Consider the following 13,507-nt stretch of genomic DNA (forward strand, 5'->3'; position numbering starts at 1 on the left):
ATACTCTCCGCCTTGCATGTGCGAACATTTCCCAGTTTTTGGTGACATACCGATACCAAATCTTTTCAAGCTTTGTGGGCCGAAGGGCCTTTATTGTGCTGTAGGCTTTCTCTGTTTCTATGTTTCTATCACCTGATGGAATACAGCCGCTGACGTGCCTTTCTTTGTGAATGTATAACTATGTGAGATCAAGCAGAGATTCTCTCAGAAGGAGCTTAAACCTGCTCACCCTCTCCACCGCCGACCCTTCAATGAGGACTGGTGTGTGATCTCCCGACTTCTCCTTCGCGGCGTTCACAATCACATCCTTGGTCTTGCTGTCCTTGTGTGCAAGATTATTGCGGCGACAACACTCAGCCAGTCTATCTATCCCGGAGGGAAGTACTTTTGAGGAACATTCCACATGATCTGGTAGAAGAAGACACCAGAGTATCGAGGGCCGAATAGCCTTCTGCTTCTCCAGCGTTTTTGGTTCGTTCATTCTCCGCCTTCTCGCTCTGCGCTCCAGTCAGCTCCGGCTTTTCAGATAACGGGCTCTCGGGATCTCTCATGGAGACCAGGAAATGAGGCTCACTCTCTGAATGTAACAGAGACAGGCGCCGCTCTCTCGGGATCGCGTGGATGACGTTCACTTTACTCTCTCTCTTTCTCTTCATGTCGGTGGGTGAGATAAACTCTCTTTGAGATCAGTATCGGATTCCACACAGCAGCAGATAGTCGTAGAACAGCAGACAGGATCTGATGTCGATCTGAGCAAAGTACAGACTCTCTGATCCAATCAGCGCTGCCGCTCGTGACGTCAGAATCCAGATATCTGACCCGCAAACCAGGAAGTGCGGCTCAGTCTCCGAGTGTAACTGAGATCGGCGCTGCTCTCTCGGGATGTCGGGACTGCCCTTCGCAGCTCTCGTTCTTTGTCTCCACATAACGGCGGGTGAGTGTCACTCTCTCGAACCCTCAGTTGCGGATAACCATCAGAGTGGCGGGTAGTAGGAGGCATGAAGATCAGGTAATAAGGATCGACCTTACTGAGCTAAGAACAGATCCAGGGTATCTGTACAGATTGAGTTTAGTGCAGTTCCCAAGTCTATCCGCGTCTGTCGCATTTCCTCATATGATTTTCTCTTTCTCAGGTGAGTCCCAGCAGTTTACTATTATCGTTGAGCACAGCCAGATAAATGTCACCGCTGAGGCTGATGCGCTTTTTTCAGTGCGGCCGTCATCCAACGTCAAGAATGGAAACTGGGTTTTTACTAAGAAAACAGTCGCCCAGTGGATCGGTCAAACCGGGTCTTTAAGTAATGAGTACACATCGCGGGCAGAGTTATTCACTTCCAACGGGTCGCTTCTGCTGAAGTCGGTGAGCATGTCGGACAGCGGGGAATACCGTGTGACTATGGTTCCGAACAGCGGCTCCATGACATCAGAGACCGTCACTCTGCGTGTCACTGGTAAGTGAGACAGAGTCATGCGATCTCGGACAATAACTTTCATTTTATTCCTGTGGTGAAAGAATACAATACAACCTTTACGGTGATTGCAGAACCTGGACTCCAGTGAACTCTGCCAGACCTGCTCTCGGACTGTTCAGTTCTCACTGTTGTGCGTGGCTGTGTATCGCCGTTTCTGTTTGCGGGCTGCTCGCACTTGTTCGTGCCGGATGTCAGTTCCGTCTTCTAGTCCATCAAGTAATCATTTGTTCTGTATGTTACTCTATTTTTGAAAACGGTCTGTTTCTCCAGTCAGCTGGAAATGATTAGTTCTAAATCATCTAGCGGAAAGTTTAACGATGTTTCCCTCCCCAGTGCCGCCCACATGTCTATGACAGTATAGAAACATAGAAACATAGAAAACCTACAGCACAATACAGGCCCTTCGGTCCACAAGGCTGTGCCGAACATCTTCCTGCCTTAGAAATTACTAGGCTTACATATAACCTCCATTTTTCTAAGCGCCACTTACCTATCCAAAAGTCTTTTGAAATCCCCTATCTTATCCGCCTCCACCACCGTTGCCGGCAGCCCATTCCACGCACTCACCACTCTCTGCATAAAAGACTTACCCCTGATATCTCCTCTGTACCTACTCCCCGGCGCCTTAAAATTGTGTCCTACCATAGCAACCATTTCAGCCCTGGGAAAATGCCTCTGACTATCCACACAATCAATACTTCTCATCATCTTGTACACCTCTATCAGGTCACCTCTCATGCTCCGTCCCTCCAAGGAGAAAAGGCCGAGTTCACTGAACCTGTTTTCATTAGGCATGCTCCCTAATCCAGGCAACAACCTTCTAAATCTCCTCTGCACCCTTTCTATGGCTTCCACATCCTTCCTGTAGTGAGGAGACCAGAATATAGACAGCATCTGTAGTACTTTGCTTTAAGCAGAATATATCTCCTTGGAGCCATCATTTCAGCACAGTACGTTACACGTGATACATGAGCTGTGGTATTTTTACAGAAGCCGTATCCAGGCCCAACACCACATCGAATGACGCTGACTCAGTAGAACACAATGACACAGTTAGTGTGGAGTGCACGGCAAGAGGGAGACATGCTTCCTATTGGTGGTTAATGAAAAGCAGGACAGTTAGCTCTGACGTTACGATTACGTGAGCACCACATCGACTGAACGTTTACCGCCAGTATCACTGTATTAGCCCATGTGTCAAACACTGATTATATTTTAAATGGAGAAAAATACAACAAAAAAGAATGATGTGCGACGGGACTTGGCAGTCCTTTGTGTAGGATTGTCTAAAGGTTAGAGGTTGAGTCTGTTGTGAGGAAGGGAAATACGATGTTAGCATTCATTTCAAGGGGACAAGAATATAAAAGTAAGCATAGAATATTGAAAGTTTATAAAGCACTGGCGAGGCCTCACCTGGAGTATTGTGAACAGTTTTTGGCCCCTTACCCGAGAATGGATGTGCTGAAATTGGAGAGGGTTCAAAGGGGGTTCACGGAAATGATTCCAGGATTGAAAGACTTGTCATAATATGAGCCTTTAATGTCTCTGAGCCTGTATTCACTAGAATCCAGAAGAGTTGAGAGGAAGGAGACTGGCTATCAGGTCACCCCTCATTCTTCTGAATTCCAGTGAATACAGACCCAAAGCATCAAATGTCCGTCATATGAAAACAATAGACTCATGTGAGTGAACTTCCTTTGAAGCCCTTCAGTTTCAACACATCCTTTCCAAGAACAGTGCCCCAAATCTGCTCACAATACTCCAGGTGAGGCCTCACTGGTGCTTAAACAGTTGAAAGATCACATCATTGCTTTTACAATCTCGTCCACATGAAATGAATGCTAACACCGCCTTCTCCCTGTATTCCTTGATGCCCTGACCAATAGAAAATCTATCAACCTCTGCGATAAATATACATAAAGACTTGGTCTCCACCCCTGCTTGTGGCAAACAATTCCAAATATTTACTACCTCTTCTGAAGAAATACCCTTTCAGATCCCTACTAAAACGAGGTTTCTCTGTTATTAGCTGTGTCATCTTGACGTTGACTCTCCCACCACAGGAATCATCCTCTCCACATCCACTCTATCTGTGTCCTCTGGTCCTAGACTCCCCCATTATAGGAAACATCCTCTCCACATCCACTCTATCTGTGTCCTCTGGTCCTAGACTCCCCCACTATAGGAAACATCATCTCCACATCCACTCTATCTGTGTCCTCTGGTCCTAGACTCCCCCACTACAGGAAACATCCTCTCCACATCCACTCTATCTGTGTCCTCTGGTCCTAGACTCCCCCACTATAGGAAACATCCTCTCCATATCCACTCTATCTGTGTCCTCTGGTCCTAGACTCCCCCACTATCAGAAACCTAATCTCCACATCCACTCTATCTGTGTCCACTTGTCCTAGACTCCCCCACTATAGGAAGCATCCTCTCCACATCCACTCTACCTGTGTCCTCTGGTCCTTGTCTCCCCCACTGTTGGAAACATCCTCTCCACATCCACTCTATCTGTGTCCTCTGGTCCTAGACTCCCCCACTATAGGAAACATCCTCTCCACATCCACTCTATATGTGTTATCTCTTCCTAGAATCCCCCACGATAGGAAACATCCTGTCAACACGGTTGAAAGACTTTGGGAGAAGGGGATGGTTAATCTGAGACCTTAATCTCAGAGCGTGGGAGGCCCTGGAAACATCCTCTCCACATACTCTAACAAGGCCTCTCACCACTCGATAGTTGTCTGTGACGTCACCCCTCATTCTTCTGAATTCCAGTGAATACAGACCCAAAGTCATCAAATGCTCTTCATATGACAACCGTTGAACGATAGAGTCATATGAGAGAATTTCCTTTGAAGCCGTTCAACTTCAACACATCCTTTCCAAGACAAATGACCTAAATCTGCTCACAGTACTCCGGGTGTCTTTTACAATGATGTGAATAAGATTTAAAATGAGATTTACAAGGATGTTGTCTGAATTGGGGACCATGCCGTATGAAAATAGGTTGAGTGAACACGGCCTTTTCTCCTTGGAGCGACGGAGGATGAGAGGTGACCTGATAGAGGTGTACAAGATGATACGCTGCGTTTTTCGTGTGGATAGTACAGAGGTTTAAGGTACCGCGGAGTAGGTACAGAGGAGATGTCAGGGGTAAGTGTTTTACTCGGAGAGAGGTGAGTGTGCGGAATGGGCTGCCGGCAACGGTGGTGGAGGCGGATACGATAGGGTCTTTTAAGAGACGTTTCACAGGAACATGGAGCTCAGAAAAATAGGGGGCTATGGGGAAGTCTAGTAATTTCTAATGTAGGGACATGTTCGGCACAGCTTTGTGAGCCGCAGGGCCTACACTACTCACTGGCAAGAGATCAAGAAAAAGATAAAGCTCCCTCTTTAGCTTTCGCCAATCTTGCCTATAATACCGTTACCTCGTATGGTATCTTGTCATGGCCTTCTCAAAATTCCAGAACACAACATAAACTGGTTATCCTTTATCTATCCTCCCTGTTATTTCTTCAAAGAACTCTAGCAGATGTTTCAGGCAAGATTTCCCCCTGAGGGAAGTATGCTGACTGCAGCCTTTTCTATCCCCTAAGTACCCTGAGTCCTCATCTTTAATAATCGACTCATTTCCAAGCAATTCTGGCCAACTCCCGTCTCACGGGTCTGTAATTCAATTTACCCATTGTTATATTTATACTTATAACTTCAGCTTCTCCTTCACAGATTTCAGGGTGGATTCGATCATATTATAAACACTTATCGAAGTTGTTTCTTTTCTTTTCCCTTAAGGTCTCTGTTCATTTCTGGATCATTGCTCAACGCCAAAGCCAGAATAAATGATCCTCTACTGGGCTCAACCCGGAGCTGCCCTGAAACACCAGCTCGCAGGGACTCTACCAATTCCGCCTGCTGGAATCCAGCACCCAACTGATTTTCCCAATCTATTTTCCTATTGAAATCCCCCATCACTTATTGTAACATTGCACACTTGACATGCATTTTCTATCACACCTTGTAGTTTTAGGCCGCATCATTGTTCTGTTTGGCGTTCTCTGTGCAACACCCATCAGGGACGTTTTTACCAGCTGATTACCATTTGTTCCAGAGGGCAATTCAACTCTAGCCAATTTACTAAGTCCCCTGAAGTAAGAGCGTTAAGTATTTAGACTCTGCCGGAGTTCCATTCAGTCTGCGATCTGACCTGATGTCGAAACATCTGGGGATGAGGGACAGGGAATGCGATGATATTGGGTTGTCGACTCAAAACACGTGTAGATAAAACCAAGCGTAAAACCATTTGTATTTTAATTGTATTTACAGAGACAGTGAGTGGTGTTGCCGTGGCGACCAATAATTCCACTCCCCTGGAAAACCTCGATACCATCGCACTGAGCTGTGACGCGTCGGGCGCCGTTCAGACACGGACATGGTTCAAGGATAACCAACCCATCCGGGAAAACGGCAGAATATTTACATCTCCCGACAAGGCGAAACTGACTATAATCAGTGTGAACAGAATCGACGCAGGGACGTACAAGTGCATCGCCAGCAACTCTTTCAGCAGTGGCGCTGGAGTGACCGAAGTGGACGTTTATTGTAAATACACAGGTAACCAACAACCATCATTTGTATCGGATATTACGAAACTCGACAGGGATTCTCATTTTATAGATAGGCCATAGAAGGTCAGAATTCTACCAGAGAGTCCAGTTGCCTCAAATATTGTGTCAAAACTGACATTAACTTGCTTTGCTCTGTCAGTCCCCCGGGGTATATATCCATGGTACAACGGGAACAATCTCCGGCAGACAAGGCAGGAACTCACCCTTGTGTCAGTGAGCTCGGTTAACATTGGTTATTATAAACGTCAGGTTTTCCAGTGGCGTAACCAAGAGAAGCTTTAATCTTACTGCCCATGTCACCGCAGAAAGTGAGTGAAATTGTCTCTCACTAGTGTATACAAAAACATGACGGGCAAAAAGCCAAACATATCCCTTTCCCAAACTCCTCACTCCTCACTCCGTACCTTCACTCCTGTTTATAAATGGCTGCTCAGAATAAAAGCAGAATCATTATAATAGTTTCTTTAACGATGCCACGAGCGTTGAATGCTGACCAGAGAATCTAAAATAACCTCCCCAATCACAAGCCACCAACTACTTTAATTTCACCATTTCCGTCCGGAACGGCTAAGGTTTATTCCTGTTTTGAGAAAAGTGTTTGTGACAGGACAATATCAGAGGTGGTAAGACTTAACAATAAAGGACGACCAGAGGTGTATATGGATTTCAGTGAGGTGTTTGGCAAGGTTCCCCGCGATGCGATCATGCGGAAAGGCAGGAATCAAGGATTGGAGAGAAACGTGGCTACGTAGATTCAGAATTGAGTTGTGACAGAGGAAACCCGTGGTAATAGATGACATCTATTCTAGACAATCAGAGCATACGTCATAGGGGCGGGGATTCGGCCATTCCGCCCATCGAGTCTGCTTCGCCATTCCACCATGGCTGATCCTTTTCCACGCTCTTCAAACCCACTTCATGGCCTTCTCCCCATAGCCTCTGTTGCCGTGTTCATTCAAGAACCTATCAAACTCTGTCTTAAATACACCCGACGAGCTGGCCTCCATAGCTTTCTGTAGTGACTAATTTCACAAATTCACCAACTTCTGCCTGACAAAATTTCTGCGCATCTCTATTGTAAATTGGCGCCCCTCTGTCCTGAGGTTGTGCCTCCACATTCTAGACTCCCCCACCGTATGATACAGACTTTCCACATCTACTCTGTCTAGACATTTCAACATTCGGAAAGTTTCAATGGGATACCCCCCCCCCAGCCCCATCCATCCTTCTAAATTCAAACGAGTACACACCCAGACCAATTAAACATTCCTGGTATGTTAACCCTTTCATTCCGGGAATAATCCTTGTGACACAATATACAACTCTAAACTGAACCAGTCAAATTGCAGTGAAAATGAATTTGCCACTGATAAAGAACTATTTCCAGAATGTAAGATATAGATATATATATATATTCCATGTGTGTTATCAGCAAAAACAGATGACAATCGTACCCTCGGCTCTGGCGCCATCGTGGGCATTCTACTTGGTTTACTTGGCGTGGGCCTCATCGGCGGAGTCAGTGGATGGTTGATCGCGAGGAAAACTGGCGGGTAAATGCTTGTTTTCTCCGAATATCGCCTCTACTTTTAATTGGTGCGGTAGATTTTTTTTTTTTGCAGAAGTGGGATATCGGAAGCTTTAACACAAATTTGTGATGCGACAGGTGAATGAAGCAAATTACACAAGCTGGAGAGGGAAATAGATAAATATCTGGTGACGGGACATGTGAAAGGCTCAGGAATGGAACACGAACGGTGCATGGGTGGAGATGTCCACCAGGCACTGATGTCCTTTCGGTGAGCGGTAACGCATATCAGAGCATAAGGCCATAATATATAGCAGCAGAAGTAGGCCGTTTAGTCCATCGAGTCTGCTCTGCCATTCACTCATAGGTTGACCCAAGTCTTCTAGTCATCTCCACTGACCTGCGTTCTCCCCAAACCCGTTGATGCCCTGGATAATCAAGAAACTATCTATCTCTGCTTTAAATACATCCAATGACTAGGCCTCCGCAGCCTCTCGTGGCAACAAATTCCACAGATTTACCAGAGTCTGTCTAAGGAAATTTCTCCGCACCTCTGTTCTAAATGGACGCCTTTCAATCCTGAAGTCGTGCCCTCTTGTCCTATAATCCCCTATCATGGGAAATAAATTTGCCATATGTGACTGGATACAACAATCGGCAACCCTGTCGACAACAATCAATTTCGGGTATAATGGAGCAGTTGGTAAAATCTCGCCTCTCTTCTGGTGATTTTTAAAAACCTGGACCGCTCGGACTCCATCTGTTTGTGTTTTTACATCTCATTTCCCAAAAGCTGCTAAAATTGATCAGCAATTCCGGAATCATTCCACAGATCAGGGACAGTCCGGGGACAGAATCAGCATTAAGATTTCATGTGAGCGTTGTTTTCCTGAAATGTGAACATTTGTCTGAAAGCGGAAGCGTTCAGTGATACATGTGTCACTTTCCCCGGACAAATTGAGATCTGAAAGCCCAAAACACTATCGCTGTGCAATCTAATATGGCCACTGCTGTGAAGATCGAGTAGGACTGGAATCGGGCATCTGATAGCCGGAATAGTTTGTAGTAAAAACCAGGGAGTATCCAATGGATGAATAGGAATTATATCATTTGGTGTATCAGTGCAAGAAAGTCACTTGCTGCCGGATTCCTAATTTGTCCTTTGTTTCTGTTTATTCAGGATCAGAGATCCGCCACAATCCCAATACGTCACGAGCGTCAATTCCGGAAGGAAGGGTGAGTGAACTGCATTTCAACTGTTCTATTACTGAACCCACGGATATCTTAATATTTCATTTAAACATGTTAGTTCCTAACGCACAGAAGCTGGAGGTTTTCATCCATGGTCACGAATAATGCTGCTTGGGTTGGTGGGTTGACTAGTTAAAAAGATGGAAATTTTCAACTCAGGATCACAATATAATTGGAGGGACGGTATGGTATTTTCCCTTCTGTATCTGACCTAAATTCTTATTACCTGGCTCTGGCGTTTGTGGGAGACAGGGGACAAAAGTTTAAGGGTAACACGAGGGGGAACTTCTTTACTCAGAGAGTGGTAGCTGTGTGGAACGAGCTTCCAGTAGAAGTGGTAGAGGCAGGTTCGGTATTGTCATTTAAAGTAAAATTGGACAGGTATATGGAAAGGAAAGGAATGGAGGGTTATGGGCTGAGTGCGGGCCAGTGGGATTTGGTGAGAGTAAGCGTTCGGCACGGACTAGAAGATCCGGGATGGCCTGTTTCCGTGCTGTAATGGTTATATGGTTACATAGAATGTAGTTCATGCTATCGCTGGCATTTTGTTTTATGGCCGGATTGACAACTGCTGTGTTAACAACGGCCCATGATGCTCTTCACCGGTGTGACGTATCTGTATTGTTCCCGCAGGCACCTTGGATACAAACACCGTGAACGCATCGAGAACCTATGAAAATTTCTTAAGGAATGAACAGGTCGGAGCTTTGTTTTATGTTCATGATCTCGGTCATTATTTTGCAAGCGAACATCGGTCGACATTTTCCGATCGGTATTTCGTTCACTTTCCACTTATTCTCCACTCTGGACTCAAATATCTTCTCCCCCACCTGCCCAACAACTTCCCCTGGTGCCCCTCCACTTCCATTTCTGCCATGGTCCAGCATCCTCTTTAGCCCTTTACCTTTCCCCAGTGTCCAGGCCCACCTATCACCTTCCAGCTAGAAAACCTTCCTCTCCACTGTTTTTTTCTGCTTTTCCGCTTCCTTTCCCGATCAGGGAAAACATGGTCAGATCTGAACCTGTCTGACTGTGATCAGCAATGATCTCTGTGAGCGTTTACGAGAAATAGCAAATACGGTCAGCGTCCTGAGGCCACAAGTCCGTATCCCCAATCTGTCACGGGCACATTCTGATCCAGATTTATCTCTCAAGGTGAATGGTATTGGAGACGAGTTCCTCATCAAGTAACATGCATCATGCTACCCTTATTGCTGAGTGTTTCCGAATGAATTTATGTCTTTCGGGAGCGCTCCTGATGTTAGAGAAAATAGATATTGCTCTCACACTGAATCAGAAACACGCAGTGCGTCGAATGGCGAATGTTGCAATATTGCTGCAAGCTGCAATGAATGTGAAGATTGATACCCTCGGGGTTTACATGTGGAGAGACAGAATACAATTGTTGAGCACTTGGTTAAACGGCAAAATAGACATCTTCAATTTCTCTTTTCAGGGCGCAAGGAACAATGAACAAGATGGAAACTCCACTTACACGGTGAGGGGATTATTTGCGTCAATCCCTTTTTGAAGTAATTGTTTCCACCTCACACAGTAAGAAACTGACCCTGAAGGGAGACATCCAACAGCGAGAATGAAGTCGAAGAGGCAGCAATGGGAGACACAGAAATGGCGGATGAACTCATGAAGTATCATGTGTTAGTCTGCACGGTGGAGCACACCATCAGTATGACAGTGTCAGGACATCCTCCGTGCCATTTGCTTTTCCACTCAGTTTAGTGCCGTCAGCAAATTTTGCTACGTTAAACTCACTCCCCTCTTCCAAATCATCAATGCAAATGGTAAACAGCTGCGGGCTCTGCACCGACCCCTGCGATACCCCACTCACCACTGACTGACAAACCGGAGAAACGCCCATTTACATCATGCTCCCTGCATCCGTATCTTATTTATAAGTCTCTTGTGCGGCACCTTATCGAACGCCTTCTGTAAATCCAAGTGTACGACATCCACCTGTTCCCCTCTATCCACTGCACTCATTATGTCCTCAAAAAACTCCAGTACGTTTGTCAATCAGGATTTGCTCTTTCTGAATCCATGCTGCGTCTGTCTAAAGCGCCACTTCTTTCTAAATGTTTCGCTAGTTCTTCCTTAATAGCAGCTTCAAGCATCTTCCCAACTGCAGATGTTCAGCTAACTGGCCTATCGTTGCCAGTCTTTCGTCTACATCCTTTTTAAAAATTGGCGTGACATTTGCTGTCTTCCAGTCCGCCGGCACCTACCCAGAGTCTAGAGAGTTCTGACGAATGATTGCTAACACGTCCACTATAACCTCCGCAAATTCTCTCAACACATTAGGTGCCTTAGCTTGCCTTCAGGGAGACTTCAGGTATGAGGAGCGTTTAATGACTCTATCCCAAAGCTCACGGCAGTTCAGGAGATTGAGGGATCGATAACTTTGAAACTTTGGATATTGAAAGCCCTAAATAGAGAGGACGTGGAGAGGAGGTCTCTGATCCTGGGGCGCTCTGTGCCCAGAGGACACAAACTCAGAATTCAAGGAGCTCCCTCTGAAAGAGAGGCATCAGGAGCAATATCTTCAGCCGGAGTGTGGTGTATCCGTGCAGTTTATTGCCGGATATGGCTGCGGCCTCAAAGTCAGTGATGGCAACATTGCACTTTCCTGCTTTACTCCCTGCCTGTTAAACTACAGCGAATCCTGCTCGAGGACTACTGAGTTGATCGTTCCTTGATTAATAACGCTGTCAAACATTACGGACAGAAGGCAAGTTGATAGATCAGGGTGTCCAACATTACATAAAGAGGCAAGTGATTGAGGTTGAGAATTGTCATGAATCAGCCATGATAGAATGGTGGAGCTGCCTTCGCGGGCCGAATGGCCAAATTCTTCTCCTGTGTCTTATGGTCTACTGGATCTCTCCTGACTCCTGTGATGTGTAATAGGATCTCTTTTAACCCTGGTCCCTCTGTCCCACGGTCTGTCCGAGCCGATTTGTTACATGTGTGCAAGTCCTTTTCGGTGTTCTTCCAATTCTCCTCTCTCACAGACTGCGTTTGTTATTAACTTTTGCTGATCACATGATTTACTTCCGTTTAACAGGGACTGGTTCTGGGCGATCGATCTGTTTACAGTGACCTGAAGAGGTAAGTCAGCAGAACATGAGGCTGTCGATGCCAAGTATAACTTGCAAAGGGAACACATTCATTATTGTCAAGCCGATGAGTTGGGCAGAGCCCCGGCTGTGAGTGATTCCAAGTTACCCAGTGATTAACAGATGGGAGACATGTAACACTGTGGGACTGGGGTCAGGCGGCGACGGGCAGCAAGTCAATGCTATTCAGAGGAATAATTGTCGTGGGCCTGTGGCCTTGCGAAACAGATATATTGACTGCAAATTCTCATTGACACGATGTCTGATGCCGAATAATGAAATATCGCCCGTATTTTGACTCACCAACTTTATGTCCTTCCGGTTGATAAGATAGCCAACGTGAATTGTTTGTTTATTTCCTCAGATGACGTCACTGGTGAATAGAAGAGGACGGTTGGCCGGGAATTCACACATGAGAAGGACAATCATCGTGGAAGAAGCCACCGTTCAAAACGTCTATCACTTTTTATCTACAACCGTTATCCATGTCTACATCATAAGTCTCTCGAGTTTCACATTATCGCTTTAAGAATTGTTCAAGATGCCGCATAGCAGCCAACTTCCGGTTAAGTTAGTCGTTTGTTAACTTTTGGGTTTTTTTTAGCAGTGTCTAATAAATGTTTTATTTGTTATAAAAACATGTCTCAATTATATATTAATTGTTGCTGGATCATAACAGTAACGTAAACAAGGAGTCTTGGAAAAAATGATAACACTTTGTGGTGACAAATTCACAGAGAGTTGCAAATTTCTGACCCAGACCATGACCGTGAGTAGAACATTAATACTAGGATGACGTGTTTGAGGTGTCTGAGATATTGACAAAATGCAACGCTCGGTCAGTGATGAATAAACACCCGGATGTCTGGTGGGATTGCAGAAGGTGCATCCTTTGTTGTTGAACACGTGTCTCTTCAACGCTGTTATTCTCATGCAGTGTAAGCGGCTGGTGCATGGATGTGTTATGGGCGCTCAGGTAAAATGGCTCCCAGTACGAGTTGATATTTCTTTGCGCCCCCATGGATGCTGTCTGATCAATTGACTATGTCCTGGATTGTATGTTTTGTATCAGAAAGCATTTTAAAGCCTATTTCCACTGAGGTGCTCCACCATAGCGTAGCTGGTCGCGGGTCACTGGGGCAGCAGTTTCATTATCAGATCACAGTAAACAGTGACGTCAGATACCATTTCCACCACCACCTCCGCCCCCAGCACTCTGACTAAAACATCACTCAAGAATCTCGTAGCTGATTGGCCAGAAACGTTCTAACTCGTCCCCTCAGTGTCCAGAATTTTTTTCATATTATCTCTCCTAAATATGTTCAGAATTTCAAGGCCTCTATTTCTTGGCCGGGAATTAAAAGAAAAAAGTAAACAAATTAGTAACAGTCAGTATAAATAAATTATTCCTGCTTTCTGATTGGCTCCCTATGTTGGGGGGCGTGAACCCTGTCTGCAGTGCAATCAGGAGCTGTACATCTGTGCTCT

General features: G+C 45.5%; 1 protein-coding gene and 1 long non-coding RNA gene across 2 annotated transcripts; both read left to right on the forward strand.

Moving 5' to 3' along the window:
• The first annotated feature begins 863 nt into the window (after positions 1–863).
• On the forward strand, positions 864–3,515 carry LOC140722353 (V-set and transmembrane domain-containing protein 5-like). The gene is made up of 3 exons (XM_073037117.1): positions 864–934; positions 1,134–1,451; positions 3,502–3,515. The coding sequence occupies exons 1-3, from the start codon at positions 883–885 to the stop codon at positions 3,513–3,515; spliced, it is 384 nt and encodes a 127-aa protein (XP_072893218.1). The 5' UTR covers positions 864–882.
• Positions 3,516–9,517: 6,002 nt separating this feature from the next.
• On the forward strand, positions 9,518–11,981 carry LOC140722332 (uncharacterized). Its single transcript, XR_012097584.1, has 3 exons — positions 9,518–9,583; positions 10,342–10,383; positions 11,968–11,981. It is a non-coding gene; the product is annotated as an uncharacterized lncRNA (long non-coding RNA).
• Positions 11,982–13,507: the final 1,526 nt, after the last annotated feature.

The sequence above is a fragment of the Hemitrygon akajei genome, unplaced genomic scaffold (genome assembly GCF_048418815.1).
Source record: "Hemitrygon akajei unplaced genomic scaffold, sHemAka1.3 Scf000075, whole genome shotgun sequence".
NCBI classification, from domain to species: Eukaryota; Metazoa; Chordata; class Chondrichthyes; order Myliobatiformes; family Dasyatidae; genus Hemitrygon; species Hemitrygon akajei.

What these genes read in the sequence shown, in the direction of transcription:
- LOC140722353 (XM_073037117.1), top strand. Translation starts at nt 883, where the DNA reads ATGTCGGGACTGCCCTTCGCAGCTCTCGTTCTTTGTCTCCACATAACG. An exon ending in TTGTCTCCACATAACGGCGG is followed by an intron (nt 935 to 1,133) that starts GTGAGTGTCACT and finishes TCTCTTTCTCAG; the next exon opens with GTGAGTCCCAGCAGTTTACT.